Raw genomic sequence first — 21,096 nt, forward strand, 5'->3', positions numbered from 1 at the left:
CATTTGGTGGACCTTTGCATTTCCTAATGTTGAAATTATAGTTTTGTACTCAAATATGTTAACTAAATTGCTCAGTACAATTTAATTATTTTCTTAAGAAATGTTAATTAAATACTTTGTCACTTAGGTGCAGTTCCCTCTTCTGCTGTTAAAACTGTAAAACAACTCTAATGTAAGCATATTTGGCGCTCTGGAAAGGAGCAATGGTTATGTCATTCTTATAGTATTCTTTTATACTTCGGAACAAAATATTTAGTCTCTGGCACTCTAGACTCAGAAAGATAATGCCTTGTATATTAGAAGAATGACATAAAATGGGACCCAAGATATATAATTGTTCACAATGAAACACAGATATACATATACACAGGAACTAGAGAGAATTTTTTTCCTATAATGTATTAATTCTTCATAAAAGTGTGGGATTTGACACCTTAGGATAATAGCTTGTTTTTCCCAGTTTCTTGGAGAAAGGGGAGGTTCGTTTCCTTATTTTCTGAGTATCCCATATTCCAATTCTTGTATAAACAGGTATACCAAGAAAGTGATAATCAGATGTATTATCCACCAGTTTATTTAGGAGATTTAGTTGGAGTACATGTGGTGAAACACAAACTGAGCAGAAACTGGTTTAAATTGACTTCATTTATTCTTAACTCTTACATTATTACAGTTTTCAATTTCTTTGAATATGTCTCTAATCCTCCCTCAGGAAACATTGTCTGCTCCCTAAAAGAGTATACTAAATTCTAATACAAGGGGTGGAAGAGGGAAAAAGATGTGAGAGAAGGTTTTGGTGGGAAAGATTCAATAAGAACCCACTTATGATTTTATCCTGGAGAATGTTTAGTCCTCAAGGTAAAGTTTTCCAATTGGATAGTGGTTAAGGGAGAAAGAGTCTCTTAATATCCTTCATGTAAGAACAAAATGGGCTAAACATGTGTGTCTTTGGGGCACTATCTATCTGCTGAGGGGTAAGCCAACGTGGTATAAAGGTCATTTTTGACAGACCAAGAAGGATACTTCAAATCCAATTTATGGTTTGAAAATTGTGTAATGTATCCATTATAAAGACAGAAATGGTTTCTGGGTAATGTAGTATAATACTAATGATACTTTTTGTCGCATGTTTGACTTTGCCATCTTCCTTATTAAGACCATAACACCAACAATCCCTTTGATTGTCCTAGTGTTAAGATTTTTCATGGAAAATAACCCAGAGTTCCTTAAATATAAATTTGAGTTAGGATCCATGTGGAACAAAAGATTGCCATTCTTGGGGGTCAGAATCTTTAGACACAAAATATTTGATTTAATTTATATTTGAAGCTATTTCATTCTTTAAAATCCCAATTCCTTTTATTGATCAGAGTAGAATATACTGCTTTTCTAAACTATATATAATATTTATAAATAATTATATTTCCTTAAAAATGTATCTCAATTTTATAATGAGAAACAAGGGTGCCTATGAAAAAATAGCAAGTGATGTTTTCTCTCCCTTTTTCTGCTGTTATTAATTATTTGAAAAAATACTTTTACTTTCTGTAAGAAAGACTACTAGTTTGGCATGTCGGTGTTTAATAGTAATATATCAATGGTATGAAAAGTAAAAGAGATAGAATGTTTAAAAATACAAAATGAAATATTATGTGCCTTGATATTTATATATTGGATCATTTAGCAAAATATGATTCTGTCTGGCTTAACTCCTGTAAGAATCCAGCAGATTTTCAATAGAAAGAGCCCTGTAATATGAGATTTTCATTAAAACAAATGTTCAAGTAATATTTCCACCTGTAGGTTAATTATTGCCAGTGCTATTCATAGCAAGTAACAATTGACTATTCCTGTTTGATCTCTTTACTATCCCAATATTAGAATACATTATATTTGGTTAAAATTTAACTAGGCAAAGGTACTGTAACAATATCATTTAGTTCATTTATTTCCTGATAAATAAAAAATAAAAAGGGAACCTAAACATCTAAATTTTACCAAAGGAAAATATAAAACTTGCCAAGTGTAGAACTGGAAAGTATAGAACTGGTTCTGTTTCTAGCCAATTCATATTTTGACCTCTTACTCATGTGGCATCTTGCAGTGGATGATGCCTAGTTTGGAGCATTTACAAACAACCTTTATTTGAAAATTCTTCAAGTACATGAGTTCTAGAAGTTCCATATAATGAGGTATATTTGACGGTTCTATTTGGTGAATTTGTACCATAGTTAAGACTTATTATAATTATGACCACATCTGAAGCTGGAGTTTTGTAGTCTTAATTTGATTCCTTTGATGTTTGTGGATTCTTTACACATTTTAACTTTTAGTCAACGTATTTTATATTATGATATTTGCCTCTTATGTAATTTTAAGTCATTGGATTGATGTTATCAAGAAAGATTTTACAAATTGCAGTTTCTTGCCTACATCTCAGTATTATTGTTTAAAGTAAACTCTTTGTTCATTTAATATTCCAATGAATATTTAGTTCTACTCTACATTAATACATATAAAAATATGAATATAAATTGAACTAATACTAAGTTCATAGTCACAAAACGTGGGAATCAATAATATCACAAGCACTATCTTGAACCTACAACATTTAACTACGTATCACGTCTACTAAATATTTTTTACTGATAAGGGTTGGTTTTACTTATGTATCATCAAAAAATTCTCTAGGAAATTCTGGGAAGATAGGGTACAGAAGATCTAGAGTCCAACTACTGACTCACTATAACTTATGACAAGATATTTAAAGCCATGTTTCCTTCTCTAAATAGACACCAGATTGGTTGCTGTTTCATATCAGAGGGAAGATGGAGAAGGAGGAGAGTCCCTCTCCTTAAAAAAATTCCATTCACCATTGGGACTTCAGATCTACCTATAAAGAGTGAAAAGAAAGAAAACACTGTCAGAATGATTCAGTATTATTTTACTAACTCCAGAGTTAAACTACAGTTTTCTTTGTAGACTCATTTTAGGTCTGAATAATTGAGAGCCTGGTGTTGAGACAGCACTACTAATTCTAAAGTAATTGGCCATTATTTACACAATTCAGAATCTTAAAGGATTTGTGTTACTCTGCACCTAAGTGGGGATATTATTTATATTCTCTTGAATGTAAAAGTATTCAATAGGAGGTGTCAGAAGTAGTTACTGGCAGGATAAAAGAGTCCATGCACTGGTCATTTATTCATTTACTCGACAAACATCTGTTAAACACAAACGTTGGTGATAGGTATTAGGGATACAGAGATGGCAGTAGTGTCTTTGCTTCAAAAGATTAAATCTGGCACTTTACATCTTCTAGAGAAAAAATCGTTTGATGTTGCACTTCTAAAATTATAACTAGTAACCTGACCTTTAAATACACAAATATTTGGCTTCAATAAAAAGACATTACTTCTATATTGGTATTAAGGAGCTGCAGTAAATGAAAGGTGTGATAGTTGACATTACAGGGATCTTCTGGAACATTTCAAACCAAGATTCACTGGAATTTGTTGTCTGATGACTTTCCCAATCACCGTCAAGAGCTAACCTTCATTTTGTTATGGAGAAGTCGATTCATTCATTCATTTTTTAAACAATATTTATTGAGTACCTGTGACATACCCAGCACTAATGTAGGCTGTAATAGAATCATTCACTAATGTCCCCCTGAGCTTATGGAGTACTCTGAATATGGATCCTCGTTTTTCCCTTGGGTTCGCCCCCAGGTCTTCCCCCAATCTGTATTTACAGTGTTATCCTTTTTTCTAAAAGGAATGTTTTCCATTTCTTTTGTGAGCTATCTGCAGTTAGATTAGGTATGACTGAGCTTCAGGTTTTCCGATTACCATGTTTCAACCTCCTGCAAATGATAAGATCAGTATCTTCAGGTTCCTAATATGTAACAATTTTATGTGACTCAGATGAATTGGAATGAGAGGATAATTTGGTCATATCTTAGTCAATTACACATATGTAAACACAGCTATATTATCAAAGAGTCTAACCAAAAGACAAAGGATAGGAAATTAGAAGTCTAAAAAATTAAAATATGTGTAACAAATATTCCTATTTTGACAATTCATATTAAAACAAAATATATTAAAATTTTAAGGGCAAAGATATCATGATTATCTGTCTAGTAGTGTGATACACCTGGTGAGCAGAAGAATTCAACAAAATTCAAGCATTTTATAATATATAATCCTTGATTTAACTGTTACATTCCAATTAGAAAATAGTCCTGAAACTGGATCTAAGAAGATAGACATATCTTTTATGCTTCTGTCACCGATATTGTTAAATTACACAAGACAAAAGCATTTTTAATCTCATATGTATCATATATAAATAGTTTTACTTCATCAACATCACTATGCCAAGTAAATATTTTAAATAAAGAAAATGATTTTCATAAAATAAAGGAACCAGCTTCCCGGAGCGGATCCATCTAATCCTTAGCTCAAATATGAGTAGAGTGTTTCTGATACTGACTGTAGTGTCCACTTTGTAGTAGTTCACCCTACTTCGGTGTGCCTTTTATCATGTGCTTACCTCATCCCCTTTATAAAGTAGCTCTTACCAGCTCAGCCATTTCCTAATGTTATGCACTAATGGTAATAACATTGTAACAGGTCCGAGAATGCTGTGGCCCAAACTACTCTGATTCCATGTGGCACTCATACCTGGCACTGTGTCATTCCTGCAGCATTTTAAGACCAGGCTAAAGACTGGGATCCCTTCATTTTTAGCTGATCCCTTTCACACCCTGATCTGGCTAAAGTTTGTTGCATGTCCAGGTCGAAAAAACTTCTTTCTATTCTATTTTTCTTCTGGTGGTATTTGATGTAGCCTAAAGGAAACCAAAACGACTGCCAAAGATTCACTTCTCCCTGTATTACCAGGACAGGTAAGAGTGCCAGAGTGACAAGTAGTTTCCAAATGCACAGTGACACACAGGAGTGCATTGGCCAAAGAGAATGCAAAATACCAGCTCTTGCTCTAAAGCTAACAATGTGCTGCTCTTTTCTGAATTAGAAAACTATAGAATATATTTAACAACAACTACTGGTATATGTTTTCATGTCAATGAAAAGTGGATAAATTTAGATTGTTGCTGTTTATGTGCATTGGATCGATCTTTTCTGCATTTGACATGAAAATACACTTGTGCAGCTTTCGTTGGTTGGGTCACAATTTTAGAATAAAACAAACCATACCATTTGCCAGTGAATTTACAAAAGCAAGATCACAGATGGCCATATGACTCTGGCAGCTTACATCAGCGCTCTTCAGGATTTATTTCAGAATCTCTATACAAGGGCTTAATCAAAAATTATTGAACCTGTTAGCACCATATTTTTAAAGAAAAAACTATGCTGTGGCACTGCATCTAATCTTGTGACCCCCACCTCTCCTAAAGCGGACTGGCATTATGTTTAAGAGACTCTTGAATTACAGATCAAGGAAATGCATACAGAAGACTTGAGGGCACACCTTTTGAATTTTTATATTATAGATTAAAGAAAATATTTTAAAAGCTTTTCTGTGGAATTGATTTTCAGAAGCTAAATGCAACTAGTTCATCGGAAGGCAGCACAGTTGATATAGGAGCTCCCGCTGAGGGAGAGCAGCCTGAGGTAGAACCCGAAGAATCCCTTGAACCTGAAGCCTGTTTCACGGAAGGTGAGTAGAGCAGTGCCTGTGAGCTCACCGGACCCTTCTTACCTCTCTCTTTCCCCACCCCCGAATCATCTCTATCTAGAGACTGTTCATTCATTTGTTTGGTTTTTGTTTTTTCTGTATCAAAACAAAGATAATTTTTTAAAAGATAGGGTTTATGCAATGAGACATTCCTGTTTTTGTGCATCCTGTTCAACTAAGAAAGGCTGCTAACTATATGGGTGTTTTGGTGGCCTTCTAGAATATCAAATCAGAGAGAATGCCAAATCAAACATCTCTCCCTAGCTTTAAAAAAAAGAAAGAAAAAAGTTAAGGTCAAAGAGGTAATTTATTGTTTACTGTTTTGTCGGTTTACAATGGGCCGTAAGTGATAAGTGTACATTTAAAACTGTCCATGAGTAATGGTTACTTGTTTCTGTCAAGATTAATTTTTTTACTAGTTCTGAATGATAATAGATAATAGATAATGAAATGCCAAAATGTACTGTGAGTTTTATAATATGGGACACCATGCCTTGGGCCAATAATACCAAGAGGATTTTCTGAAGAAAGCTAAAAGTATGTAATTTGAGGTATGGAGCAGTTATCTCTTGAACGATAATGCTGTATATCCAACAACCCAGAACTTCTTAGCATATAGAAAAAAACATATATTTTTGCTCACAAGTCCATGGCCAGCCAGATGATTTTGCTGATCGTGGATAGGCTCTCTTCCAAGCCTGAGGTTTTGGATGGCCTGTTGGGCTGACTCAGCTCCACTCCTGTCTTTTCTTGTCCTCCACACAGTGGTCAGGCATGTTCTTGGGGTGAAGGCACAGGAGCAAGAGAGGATGCCTAACTGCCAAGGTTCCCCTTCTGCCAGGTTTGCTCCTGTCCTGTTCACCACAGCAAAGTCACCTGGCCAATCCAGACTGTGTGGGAACGCACCACTAATGATCAAAGAGGCAGAAAATTTAGTGCACTAGCACAAGATATGAAATTCTTTTCATTTCTTATATAAATCCCTATTATAGGTACAGGAACATTTCTCAAAAACCCTGGATATCACTTCACATTTAACTAATTTTTTAGTTAATAGCTATTTAATAATGCATATCATGTCTTAGTCTCAAATCAATACCATATAGCAATTGCTTAAGCAAAAGCTTAAAAAATAGTGACAGCCTCAGGGCATAGTCAGTAAGTATCTGACTCTTCATTTTGATTCAGGTCATGATCTCAGGGTTGTGAGATCAAGCCTGGGATTAGGCTCCGTACTCAGTGGGGAGTCTGCTTGGGATTCTCTCTCTGTCTCCCTCTGCCCCCTCCCCCTTCTCTAAAATAAATAAATAAATCTTATAAAAATAAAAAATAAAAATAATGACTGCCTCAAATTGTTACTAGTAATGCAATTTTATTACAACTAATTCTAAAAGTGTTTCATTTGGGTTATGCATGTTTACATTAAGAACACTAAAGCTGTTTTAACTTAAACTTTAAGCAAATTTTAGAATGTGTAATTACACAGATGTTAAAAATCACAATTGATGTCAATGGATTCTTTCAAGGTTGTTATAGAAGATTATGTTGCATATACTTATTGATTTTGGACTTTAATGCATTGGTGAAAATAAATACTTAAATATTAATTGTAAATTTTTAAATAATTTCAGAGGGAGAGCTATTTGTTCAGCATAAGTTATGAGGGAGTCACTCTTTGCTTTTTTCTTCAAAAAGTCTGCATACATTCCAGGGCAGTTATTTGATTATGAAAAAAATAATATGACTTCCCAAAATATTCAAGTGGTGTATCACAAAAATAATTTCTGTGGTATTAGTTTTTACTCTTTACCAGACAATTAGCTTAGTTTTAGGGTCACAATATATTCATATATACTGCAATAATAAGGAAATAATAAGTTATTATGCAATAATAATTATGGTACTATTAACATTTGTCTTTTGTAAGGTTTAAAAAAACACTTAAGTATGAAATATTTTAGAATATATTCTATGTAGGATATAGAATAACTTAACATTATAGAAAATAATAATGAATAATACATAGATGCCCACCAACCAACTTTAACAATTTGAATACTTTAGTCATATTTGCTTCAGACTTTTTATTTAAGAATAAAACAGATAAAGATTAGGCCCATTTTGTTCCCTGTTTCTTATCCCCCTTTCTTCCTTTCTTCTCAGAAATAAACCAGTGTCTCAAATTTGGCATTCATCATTCCCACCAAAATTGCTCTTTTTCTGTTAAACTGTTTTTTCATCTCATATCCTCTTTAGAGAAAAAAAACACCCTAAATTTAGTTCCATTTAATTTAATACAGTGAATATTTTCAGGGCACGTGAATCTTCTTGATCTTTTGGGAAACAGAAATATGAAAAAGATCTTGCCTCAAAGAAACAACAAATATAATGCTATTTATTTCTTAGTTGAGAAGCTAATAACATTTTATAGCACATCATTAAATTTTCATGAAACAAAGGATATGATCTGGCTGACTGACATTCTAAAGTAGCATCTGATAAATGTCTATGCAGTAAAATATTATGCTCTTTTCAAGATGAGGTTTCCATTTTTCTATTGATTGAATAAGAGCCCTCTTCATGGTTAAATCCTCATCTCATGACTCATCTCCCACACCCCAGCATCCGCCTATTTTGTGTGCTGCCAGGTCCTGTGAGCTCAACAGTATCTTCTGATTCCTAACCACTAGCACCACTGTTGCCCTTGTTTGGGTCTCATGCACTCTTAACTCCTTTTTCATCTTCTTTCTTCTATCCATCAGTGCCTTTTATAGGCAGAGATCATTCTAAATCAGTGTTCTTATCAGGTAAATCTTCACAACTCCCAAATAAATCCTTCAATGTTTTAGTCATTGGACAGTATATAAAATCTAAACTCTCCAGTTGACTCCTCAGTTCCTTTTTTCAGATTGGCTCTAAGTGTTTTTTCTAGTCTTGACTCCTAATTCTTTCCTTCATGCAACTTCTAGACCTATCATTAAGTTTTATTGATTTCACTTTCTCCATTCCTTTACAGCTTCTGTACTAGACCTGTTCTTACATATCCCTCAAAGTCTAAGCTGCAATTCATTTCCTCTATAAAGCTCAATATCAGAAGTTAATCTATACCAGTCAACTCTCACAATACCTTATTTAATTTGTGATTTTTTTGCTTTCAATAACTATAGAATTTGTGAGCACAAGTGCCCTACTTAAAATGCACACTTTTTAAGAAAAGATTTTATTTATTTATTTGTTTGAGACAGAGAGAGTATGAGTTGGGGGGGTGGTGGGAAGGGACAGAGGGAGAGGGACAAGCAAACTCCTTGCTGAGCAGGGAGCGGAGGCAGGGCTCCATCCCAGGACCTACGATCATGACCTGAGCCAAGGGCAGACGCTTAACAAACTGAGCCACCTAGGCACCCCTAAAATGCACACTTTTTAAAGAGAAAGTCTATGTTTACACATTCTACAATTATACTTTGTCCAGTACAATTCCTTGACTACAACAGATATTCAATAAATATCTATTGATAAGCCTTTGATGTAGTAATTCACAGATTACACAAAGATGTTTATAATATTGTTGCTGATAATAGCCAGAGTTAAAGCAACACATTCAATAATAGTGGAATAATTCTATAAATTCTGGTTAAGTCTGGTTATCTTATTTAGAGAAGTATTGTGAAAGCCTTTCACAGTTCTATTTACTTACAATAAAAGGGAAATGTGCATATTATACTATTAAGTGAACTACTTAGAATTCAAATGTCCATGTATGAATGGAATCATAGGATAAGGATAAGATGCAAATATCAACTTTTGGTGATTTTATTTTCCTTTCTGTTTTTCTATATGTTTTTATGATGTAATATAATCCATTACAATAATCACATATGCATAAAAAATATCTGTTGAATGAATGGTTTAAAAACCGTACAGATGATTTGTGTTTGTGTAAGTGGAAGCCTAAAAAATAGTTATTTACAACGTATCAGGTAATAACGTAGGTGAGTCTTCCACCAATACAAATGTACATAATCGAAGAGTGACTATTTTTTTTCTTCATTTACTTTGACTTATTGTAGACTGTGTGCGGAAGTTCAAGTGTTGTCAGATAAGCATAGAAGAAGGCAAAGGGAAACTCTGGTGGAACTTGAGAAAAACCTGCTATAAAATAGTGGAGCACAACTGGTTCGAAACCTTCATTGTCTTCATGATTCTACTCAGCAGTGGGGCGCTGGTAGGTGACATATAATCTGCTCCTTTTCCTTTACTGAAACTCTTTACCTTCCCCCTCAGTGAACCTCTTGTTACATGTTTTTAAAATATGGTGCTTGTGAAGTAAGAGATTACATTGTGATATTCTTAGCACAGTGTGAACCCCAGTAGATAGCAATTTTTATTGTTGTGGAGTAGATCTCAGATTGAATCAAACTCAAATTATGGTTTCTTGTAATACTTCAAGATATTTCTGACTTTGAGTCATCAGAGGCAGTTCTTATTAAGAGTCATTATGCAGACATGATATGGGATATCAGCTAACTGTCAAACTGCTTACATAAACTCCATTTCACAGGGGATTCACTTGTCTTGTTCATCCTGATTCACTAGTGCCAATCACAGTGAATGGCAAATAGTAGACTGACTTAATTACTGACTAATAGCAAAATGAAAGCATTAAAACTTAATTTATATCTGATTTCATTCAATGGAAGGGTCAGTTTGGTCAAAATATTAATTAACCTATGAAAATAGTGTGACCTGTTTTCCCATTTGGTGATAACAAATGTGGCTGCATTTCTTTTATTTTTTCAATTAGCAACTACAGGGTTTGGTCAGTTGATTTCATTAGGATTATAGCCTTGTGTCTGGAGGCCTCTAAGACTGCCTCTGATTTGACTAAGAATCCTGCATCTTGCCATGTACTTGCGCAAAGAGGGTCAGCCCTGAATTTTTAATGCCAATAGAGAGGGAACTCTAAAGTCTCACCAGTAACTAGTGCCTTTGCTGTCTTAGCTCTTGGTTCTCAATTATACCCAGTCAAATCTCACCAAAATGCATCAACATAGCACCATGGCTGGCTTCTGAGGGGCTTCTAGCTTCACCTGTAAATTGAGCTGCAAAGACTTTAGGCCCTTGTGCCCTGATCACAAGCCCGGATCCCCCTTTTCTCCAAAAAAGAACATTTTCTTTTGTTCTTAACCCAGACCACCAAGTTATCCTGATAGTTTTTCCTATAAGGAGATTGAGTTAGATAAATGATCTTTTCATTCCAGAACACACAGAGGCTCCTGAAAATCAATTCCCTACACTGTCCCAAGAGCTCTGCAAAATGTCACAGCGGGGCTGGGGTGGGTGGGCTTCCCCACATGCACCACACATGTGCCCACGCTGAGCGAGAGAAATAGAGAGGAGAAGGTGATAATCCTCTGTTCCTCTTTCCTCCTGCTATGGGAGTGGGGGGGGGGGGGGGTTTGTCTCCTGCCTTACATTTGCATTACTGAGAGAAAACATTCTAGTGTCATGAACAAAGCACATCTACTCACACATGACTTTCTGCCTCCTGCTGTAGAGAGAAGCACCTGACAGTCTCTCCACATTTTTAAGCTCTTTGGGATATCCCGATACCCTAATTTAAAAATTATTTGAATTCCTTGGTTGACTGAAGTGTGGCTGCAGGTGACCCTGAAGCACAATGCCGCCATGGGGAGCGAGAAGCCTTCCAGACGCAGGCGCCTGAGACGAGGCTTGCAGCAGGTTTGCTCTGTTAAGACATCAATTAGAGACAGTTTATGACAATGAAATTCCATGGGATTTTCTCACTCACAGGCCTTTGAAGATATATATATTGAGCAGCGAAAAACCATTAAGACCATGTTAGAATACGCCGACAAAGTTTTCACTTACATATTCATCCTGGAAATGCTTCTCAAGTGGGTCGCGTATGGTTTTCAGATGTATTTCACCAATGCCTGGTGCTGGCTGGATTTCCTGATTGTTGACGTGAGTGTTCTGCACTTCTGTGTTTCATTCCATTGGCATGTGATGATAGTTCTAGCAATGGTGCCTGGCACACAGTAGGCACTCAGTAAATACTTTACATAAATATAAATGATGACTCCCATTTTTCCCAATGAGAAGATACCCCATAATGTTTTTTTGCTGATTTAAATTCATATACTTTCATAGGTGAAACAGTCAAATGCTGCCTTACTACACTTATTGATTTCATTTCAGATTAACATTTAAATCCCAAGTTATACAGAATAATATATTGATGTAGAAGTTTTGCTTTTTTTCACTCTTACCTTTGACACAACAACCGTGTTTAAATTCCTCACGGTTATCTTTGACATTAGTATTTTTGTTATCATCAGAGCCTGTTGAGAAGTGTTTGTCCCACAGATGGGTTACTAATCACAAAGAAACTTGAAAGTCAGAAAAGCAGGAGATACATTTCTTGATTTGTATGATGGTTGAAATAGACTGGCTGTGGGCCAATATTTAAAAGTTGTTTTAAACTGCACTGGTGTTGAAAATAAAGTAAGATGGAGTACCAGAATATAAAAGTCTTTAAAAAATGGAATACAAGATTACTCTATGATTTCTGAGGGAAAATTTTGAAGATCTCACCTTTTATTCACAAATACAAATTCTTAAATGAACAAAAAAATTAAAAATCATTTTCATTTAGTTCTGGATATTTACTTCTTATAAATACCTTTTAAATTAGTAGTCTATTCATAATGGCCAAAAAAAACCTTAAAGGCCTTTTTTCTAGGAAAGACTAGGCAAGCCAGTGGGGACAGGGTTAGGCACATGGGGAAGGTGACAGGATGATGTTCACAGCCAACAAAGGAGGAGGACGCTGGAATTTGCAAGAAAGCACAAGTGCTAACTAGTACATTTTAAAGATGGTATTCTGTTGATTGTAATTCCTTGGAAATTAAAGACATACTTTTAACTTGAAATATTTTGATATATAAAATTTATATATCATGCTAGCAAAATTTTAAAAAATGGACCCTTCCATGGAGAAAGTTATTTTTTACAGTTTCAAATGAAAAAATATCAACTTTTAATCCAATTTGAGTTTTCCAAGAACCAAACAGAAGAAACAAATTATGAGAAAAAGAGTTCTTTGAATTTAAGAGAGAAGAATATCTGTTCTATTTTTTCCTAATCTGTCTATAGCAAATCTACTATTAAATATAATATATAAGGCTACAAGCAGAATTACATCAAAAGTTTTCTGGCAATAAAAGAAGACAATAAATAAATAAGGACTTAAAACCATGTATGATTGGATATTACACAATGGAAAAATATACCAAGACTATATATAACCAATCTTTTATTTGTATAATTGGATTATGGTGATACTTTTTCTTTACTTTCTATATGTGGTTATGATACACTGGAAAATTTATAATAAAAATATTTGATATATAATGTATCTGTGTAACAGTAAAGGCATTTAATCAATATGATCTGAATATAAAGAAATTCTTAGGAGAAATCTAGTTGCCCTGCAGCTGGTGCTCATATTACTGAGCATATCCTGGTATTTACCTTCTTAGATTTAAGAAAATTATTATGACAATATATAAAACTCATCAATACTTTGCTTTATATCAAATATATTCCTGATCATCTGTTTTGCTATGGAAGATACAAATATGAATGTCATTTTTCTAACTTGTGGGAGCTTACAGTTGACAAGTGAGAACAGATACGTATATATCGAGAAGATGACATCTGTGTTGGGAGTGCCATTCACTTCACTAAGGAAGGAGGCAAGGCTTTGTGAGGCAGCACCCTTGTGAGCTGGAGTTTGAGGGCTGAGAATGTCAGCAGATACAGATAAGGGGAAGGACACCAAAGCATTAAGACCAGTGCAAGCCAAGCAGGGCCTGTTCAAGCGACAAATAATCCTAGAGAGTAAGAACAGTGCCACGGGGTGAGGGAAAATGTTTTCTAATTGGATGACGAGGTAAGAAAGGTAAGTTGGAGAAAAGTTTAAAGAACCTGTGATGATGGGGCGCCTGGGTGGCACAGCGGTTGGGCGTCTGCCTTCGGCTCAGGGCGTGATCCCGGCGTTATGGGATCGAGCCCCACATCAGGCTCCTCCGCTATGGGCCTGCTTCTTCCTCTCCCACTCCCCCTGCCTGTGTTCCCTCTCTCGATGGCTGTCTCTATCTCTGTCGAATAAATAAATAAAAATCTTTAAAAAAAAAAAAAAAAAGAACCTGTGATGCCATCCAAAGAGATGTAGGCCTCTGATCTAATTCGGGAAGAAGCCACTGAAGCATTATGTGACCAGAAAAGCTTGCTCTTTGAGGGAGCGAAATTTGGTGCAGTTGTGAATGATGGACTAGAAAGAGGATTTTTAGAGACCATAAGATCAATTAGGAGATTGTTCCAGGAAGAGGAGAAAGCATACATGGATCTCCTTCTCACATTGAGCTACACAAGTTCCATAGAAGTGGGTATTTTCCCACTTCTTTTACTTAGCCAGTCAATACTGCCCTTGTTCAGAATTGTTTTTCTTATGTCCTACTTTTATCTTTCATCCTTTAATTTATGCCTGTTTCTTATTGATTCTGTCTTCAGGGAAGGTAAAGTAGTCCAGGTCCTCATATTTTATATACAGAAAATTTTCACAACAAATGATAATCCAGGAATTTTATTTTTCAATTATTAGTGAAGAGAGGGCTCACAAGGCCTAAAATTAAAAGTTTCGATTTTAGGGGCACCTGGGTGGCTCAGTCAGTTAAGTGTCTGCCTTTGGCTCAGGTTATGATCCCAGGGTCCTGGGATCGAGTCCTGCATTGGGCTCCCTGCTCAGCTGGGAGCCTGCTTCTCCATCTACCCTTCCGCCCAGCTTGTGAACTCTCTCTCTCTCTGTCTCAAATAAATTAATAAAATATTTTTTTAAAAAAGTTTAGATTTTAGGGAAAATATGTAAACCACTTAAGATAAATTTTTGTAGCTCATTTTTTGCCAAATTTAGAGGTTTTTTCTATTTCACATTACATATGCAAAATTAGTTTGAATAAGTTTTGTAAAAATTTTCTGTGTGCCTTATTTTTTTTAAAAATATATTTTTTCAAATATCCATTAACACCATACTCTTAAAAGCTATATTACACATCTATTTTTCTTTCTCTGCTTTTGAAATTCAAGTGTCTTTAGGACAAAATACTTTTTCTTAGATTATATAGATCTAATGAGTTTTCTATGTATTTTCAAAGAAATTAGACATTTCTGTGCTACTTATGACACTTGATCTTTTCCTTTTTAGTTGAGATTTTAGAATTTCTATCAACTACGTTAGTCATCTCTATAAAACCATTGTCCTGGCAATTTCTATTAGTCATACTAAAATCTCAATTTTTTTTTGGTTAATTATTTTCATTTGACCTAATTCATGGTTTGATGCTCTCATACTGAAGTTGACAGAAAGACAAAGCCACTATTTAGAAGCCTAGATCTTTCTGAGTGTGTTTGTGTGCAGATTCTCCAGTGGTTTTCTTAGTTCACCTGTGTACTTACACTAAGTTTTAGTCATCTCCCTTTTAGGTTGGCTAAACATATGAGAGATGATAAAGGTTTACAGATCTGTGGGTGAAAATTGCATTTCAGTGCCATTTCTTTTTCTTGTTTTACATTTAATTAAAAAAAACTGTTCGTGTCAAGAATCTTGAAAAGAGAATATGTATAGCTTCTTTCTCATAAGTTTATGGCAGTGGTTCTCAAAGTATGGCTCACAGACCAGTATCTTTAGCCTTACCTGGACTTGAAGATTCTCAGGCCCCATCCCAAAACTACTGGATCAGACTCTACCAGTAATCTGTGCTTTCAACAAGCCCTCCAGGTGATTTTGATACTCACTACGGGTTGAGAACCGGGTAAGCGTTTTTGCCTGTAAGTGAGAAAACTGTGTTGCTTTTTCTGTACAGGTCTCATTGGTTAGCTTGACTGCAAATGCCTTGGGTTACTCAGAACTTGGTGCCATCAAATCCCTCAGAACATTACGAGCTCTGAGGCCACTGAGAGCCTTATCCCGGTTTGAAGGAATGAGGGTAAGACTGCATGCCTTCGAATTTGCTGGAATTATAATTGAGAACAGACTGACATTTTGTACCTCAGAAATGACAAATCTATGGAGAATTTATATCTTATACATTCATACTGACATACCCTGTCAATCAATATTTGTCAGACATCCGTAAACTTGACACTGTTGGAGACACTCACAGACTAGAATGCCTAAGTGATTGCTTCTAATTAGAAACAATTAGATTGCTGCTAAGTAGATTTTTCACTCTGTGGGAAATCTCTATCATGTTGTGTAGACTTCCGATGTGAGTCAAGATTAGTTATGTTCGTTCCATTTCTAAATGTGCGGGAAATTCCACCGACTGTAATTTAAAACCTCCAAAGAATTCCTCATCATTTCTTCATTGCTCCATATGATGTGTTTGAGACTTTTTAAATCTGAATCTGGCCCTTTAGCCTTCAAACACAGGCTGTGGTGGCTGAAAAAGTAGGTCAGTGGAAATCTACTGCTCATTTAGAAAGGTGGTAAAAAGAAAGAAGGAGGAATTTGTGCTGCCATTTGTCACTGTCCCGGGGCACTAAACCTGAGGCCACACCCCCTCAGCACAGAGGAAATGATGACATCCTGTCTCTGGGGATTTCACTACTCTAAACAAACTTTTAGAAAATGATGCTTTTTCTGATCATTTGAAAGTAGTTACTTGGGACTTTCTCTGAATGTTGCAACATTAACAGAAATGAAAGATATGTGTAGGTGTGTGTGTTTGTGTGTTAGTGTGCTCATGGTTGCATAGAAAGGATCTGTTAGCTGTTAAATTCTTTTCACTTTACCAATTTAAAATCACTGTTTTTGCAGTAGTAGTTTTAATTTTCAAAAAGTAATCAAACTTTCAATAGTAGAATAATTTTCATATTTTCTATACCAAATTTGCATAGATAAGGACCTAAATTCCTAGTCTTTCCATTCATCTATCTTGGAAAACACGTATATTATTTCTTTGCTCTCCAGTTTTTTTTTTTTAACTCTGCTAATCAGAATCTCCTCACATTTGCAGAGCATTCATTGTAGTGAACTTAAAAATGAACTGTCAAGTCTACAAGTACCTCTGAATTATCAGAAAGTTGAAGTTCTTGTAGTAACTTTACACTGTAATAAGTTCTTTAGAAGTTTCTTTCATTAAAAAATTCTTTAAAATATTATCCTTTACTGAATAGGCTCCAGGTGCCAATTTGCAGATGAGTTGTGCCTTTTTGCCAAGTACCCATTTGGTATGGTCGATTGTAAGATACCATTATTCATATATTTACATGTGTGTATGTATGTGTTTGTATGTAAGATACCATTATTCATATATTTACATGTGTGTATGTATGTGTATGTGTGTTTGCAGATGAGTTGTGCCTTTTTGCCAAGTACCCATTTGGTATGGTCGATTGTAAGATACCATTATTCATATATTTACATGTGTGTATGTATGTGTTTGTATGTAAGATACCATTATTCATATATTTACATGTGTGTATGTATGTGTATGTGTGTATGTATGTGTTTAGAAGTTTCTTTCATTAAAAAATTCTTTAAAATATTATCCTTTACTGAATAGGCTCCAGGTGCCAATTTGCAGATGAGTTGTGCCTTTTTGCCAAGTACCCATTTGGTATGGTCGATTGTAAGATACCATTATTCATATATTTACATGTGTGTATGTATGTGTTTGTACATGTGTGTATGTATGTGTTTATCCCATAAGGGAGTTGAGGAAGATTAATGCGTGTGTTTCGTATATTTTACATGCCTGCTCATTGATAAAGTTTATTGCTGATGTAGGTTAGAACATGATTTTTAGCTAAATATTTCCTTGAGGGATAATTTTTAAAAGTGCTGAAAAATATTTCCTGAAAGCCCTAGTTAATTGAGAAAGCTGCAAGTAAAAGAGCCATTAAGTGAAAACCCTGGGCTCAAATTGCAGTGCTTTATGAGGATTTTCTTCTGAAAGGGATTTCCCAAAGGAGGATCAGAAAAATGAAATAATTTGCCCAAAGGCGCACAGCTAATTTGTGATGTAATCTGGAACACAGAGCTCCTGACTCCCAAACCCCCTTCTCCTGTCGCATGTTTGATTTCTATGCTCTGAGCTCTTTGCTCCGAAATTGTAGCTGTAGGGTGACCCTAGACTACAGTGCCTGGGACATCCTGGCTTATACTGGCTTTCCCAGAATAACTGTTATCAGTGTTCCCTTTTGCCCTGGAAATTGACCCTCAAGTGTTGTTCTCTTTTACTTTCAGATTTTGGTTTGTAAATTTTATGGTTTGCAAATTTTTAGAAATTGTGATCTTCACATGCTGACACTGTTTCTATTGCCATGTCACTATTTGCATTTATAATTAGTTCCATTCTTTGATGAAAATTTGCTCTGTGTATGTTCTTACCTCTTGAGAAAACATTCTATGATATAAAATATACTTTAACCATTCTGAACTGTAAGTGTAAAATTTTTTATTGGAGCTACCAGATACTAGTTTCTGCCCAGTATTGAACTTTAGGAACAGATATATTTTCTATCACTTGACTGCTGTTCTTTTAATAGTGTTTAAATATGGTTGTTGAGTTTTCACTTATTTTCCCTTCTCATTTCTCTGCCAGGTTGTTGTCAATGCTCTTTTAGGAGCCATTCCATCCATAATGAATGTACTTCTGGTTTGTCTGATCTTTTGGCTCATATTCAGTATCATGGGAGTAAATCTCTTTGCTGGCAAGTTTTATCATTGTATTAACTACACCACTGGAGAAATGTTTGATGTAAGTGTGGTCAACAACTACAGCGAATGTAAAGCCCTCATAGAGAGCAATCAAACTGCCAGGTGGAAAAATGTGAAAGTAAACTTTGATAATGTAGGACTTGGATATCTTTCTCTGCTTCAAGTAGTAAGTAACCACTTTATTGTTCTCTGTGATGTATTGTTAAAATGAGTCTGAAATCTTCTCTCTCAATATATATATATCTATGTATATAGATATATATATGTATACAGAGATAGATAGATATAGATATAGATATAGATATAGATATAGATATAGATATAGATATAGATATAGATATAGATAATTTACATAGATTCTTTCTAATCATTGCTGAACTATCTTTACTGCATCATGCTGGAAACTGGACTGCTCTACAAAGTTTATGGTCTTTCAGACTATGCATTAGCTACCCCAGTACCAGTCCTTTGTTATTGAGATTTCTATGTAGGTTCCCACTTTTTTACCCCATCCCTAGTCTGAGCAAAATAGAGGCACAGGCCCTAGCGTGGGGTTGGAGAAGTGTGTGAGTGGAGGAGGAGGAGTGGTACATTTCTCTCCTCCTTACTACCAGACAGTATAAAACCCTCATCAAGCCTTCATCCACACAGTGTCTACCACCACCATAAGCAAACTCCCCACCTTTACGTCTGTCACACGGACACCTACCTAATTCCAACCTTTCCTGCCTGTCGCTTGAACTCCTTCAGATAGGGAGATTGCTCTCTGCAAATAAAAATCTTCTATCAAGTCTGTTATGTCTGTTATGAATTCATAAAAATCCATTCCACTTCTCAGCTGATCACTCCCTGAGATAATCCACCTGCATGATACCCAATGCTGTATGAATATTAGGGGGAAGGACAGATCCTGTGGTTCTAAGGAACTGAAAAAAAATGCATAAAACTTGTTTTTAGGTGCATTTGTCTCCCCCAAAACCACAGATATTTAAAAGAGTAAATCGTAGTTCAGTATGTTTGTATTCAGATTAGGCAACTACTTCATCTTATAGAATAATTGGATCAAAATAGTATAATCAACAATATCGAGATTTTTCAAGAACAAATCATCATGATTAGTGATTGGTGATAATACCATTTAGAAAAGAATAAGAATGGAAAACATTAAGATCAAACAATGCAGCATACTTTTCAACTTGTCTGATGTTATTTTATCAAATTTCATGTTACGTTCTTATAGGTATATCAGAGTCAAAGATTGTTGATAATTACTTTTATGATAGCATATTGTTAAAATCTATCCTGTTTAACTATAGATTTACAGAAGAATGTAAAGTTGAAGTATTTTCCATGCATCTATTACAAAACTTTTCCCAGATTTTACATACTAACCCCAACCTTTTATATACCTGTTTTTGAATGATTGAATTGGTCAATCTGATACTTAATTTCTTTTCTAAAATTATAATTTATGGGAGAAAAAATTACCTGGTATGACTTTTTTACAGGCCACATTTAAGGGATGGATGGATATCATGTATGCAGCTGTTGATTCACGAAATGTAAGTCTGTTTAGAGGGAAAATTGTTTAATTTGATCCGGTGAATATTTCCACAGTGTTGTAATTTACTAATAAACAAAACAATGGGTCAATTTATAGAAAACATCTATATTACAAAAATAGAATATTCAACCTTGCATTATTTCTTCCACAATTTGATTTGAACGTTTTTCTCTACTCACTGTAAATCTTCTAACACATCTTTTCTAGTATCTAGCATGGCACCCAGCACTTAAAATTTTGTCGATTTTGCAAAATGAGACATTTTATTTTCGGCTCTGATAGTTCTGGCCATTTGTGCATTAGAAGCCCTCAACGTGCACTTTCTTCATCTGTGACAGATTTCTTCCATCTTTTTATCTTCCCTGTAATAGGAAGAATCCGGCTAATGGTAGAAAAAACAAAGAGAAAACAAACAAAAACTTTACAGTGTTTCTCTCTGGAAGTGAGATTTTCAGATAGAAGGAAGGGGCCTTCACAATCTGCCTTAGACACGTCAGCACTTTTGAAAATTTTGTACAATTTTCATTAATTTTTCACCATGTAACAATGGGAGAGGAAATCACATTTAAAAAAAGGAGAGAGATTGGCTTCTGGTATATTGCCAGAGCATAGTAATTAAATTCGAAATGTTATTTTCCTAAGCACCAATAACCAGGTGGTAACAGAGAAAGAATTCCTGAACAGTTGGTTTTGTTTTGGGTTTTTTTTTTCACCTTATTAAAAAAAAGAGAGAGCGAGCATGAGAACTAAAAGCCCTGCATTGTATCTCTGCGAGTACTATCAGGAATCCCAGTCATATGCTTTTTTGAATAATAATAATAACTTAACTAGTATTACTACTCACTTCGCTAAGGGCTTTCTTAATACTATCCCACTTAATCTTAAATAACAACGTTACTGTGTGGTTGATATTAACTCCATTTCACTATTGAAGCAAATTGGCTCAATGCGGTAAGTGGTAGTACGTGTTTTTGAACCCTGACCACAAACAATGGGCTCATAACCACTTTCCTCTATAGCA

The 21,096-nt window shown here is 35.0% G+C and overlaps 1 protein-coding gene across 1 annotated transcript in view; it reads left to right on the top strand.

The window, feature by feature from the left end:
- The window catches only part of SCN2A (sodium voltage-gated channel alpha subunit 2), an 85,761-nt gene that overhangs the window by 53,065 nt on the left and 11,600 nt on the right, over nucleotides 1-21,096 (top strand). The window contains exons 18-23 of the mRNA XM_045780598.2: nucleotides 5,568-5,688; nucleotides 9,774-9,928; nucleotides 11,518-11,691; nucleotides 15,651-15,773; nucleotides 18,396-18,677; nucleotides 20,020-20,073. Coding sequence (XP_045636554.1) covers nucleotides 5,568-5,688; nucleotides 9,774-9,928; nucleotides 11,518-11,691; nucleotides 15,651-15,773; nucleotides 18,396-18,677; nucleotides 20,020-20,073 — 909 coding nt within the window. The remainder of the gene's footprint in view (nucleotides 1-5,567; nucleotides 5,689-9,773; nucleotides 9,929-11,517; nucleotides 11,692-15,650; nucleotides 15,774-18,395; nucleotides 18,678-20,019; nucleotides 20,074-21,096) is intronic.

The sequence above is a fragment of the Ursus americanus genome, chromosome 1, assembly GCF_024610735.1.
Source record: "Ursus americanus isolate L20-20 chromosome 1, mUrsAme1.1.p, whole genome shotgun sequence".
In the NCBI taxonomy this organism is placed as follows: Eukaryota; Metazoa; Chordata; class Mammalia; order Carnivora; family Ursidae; genus Ursus; species Ursus americanus.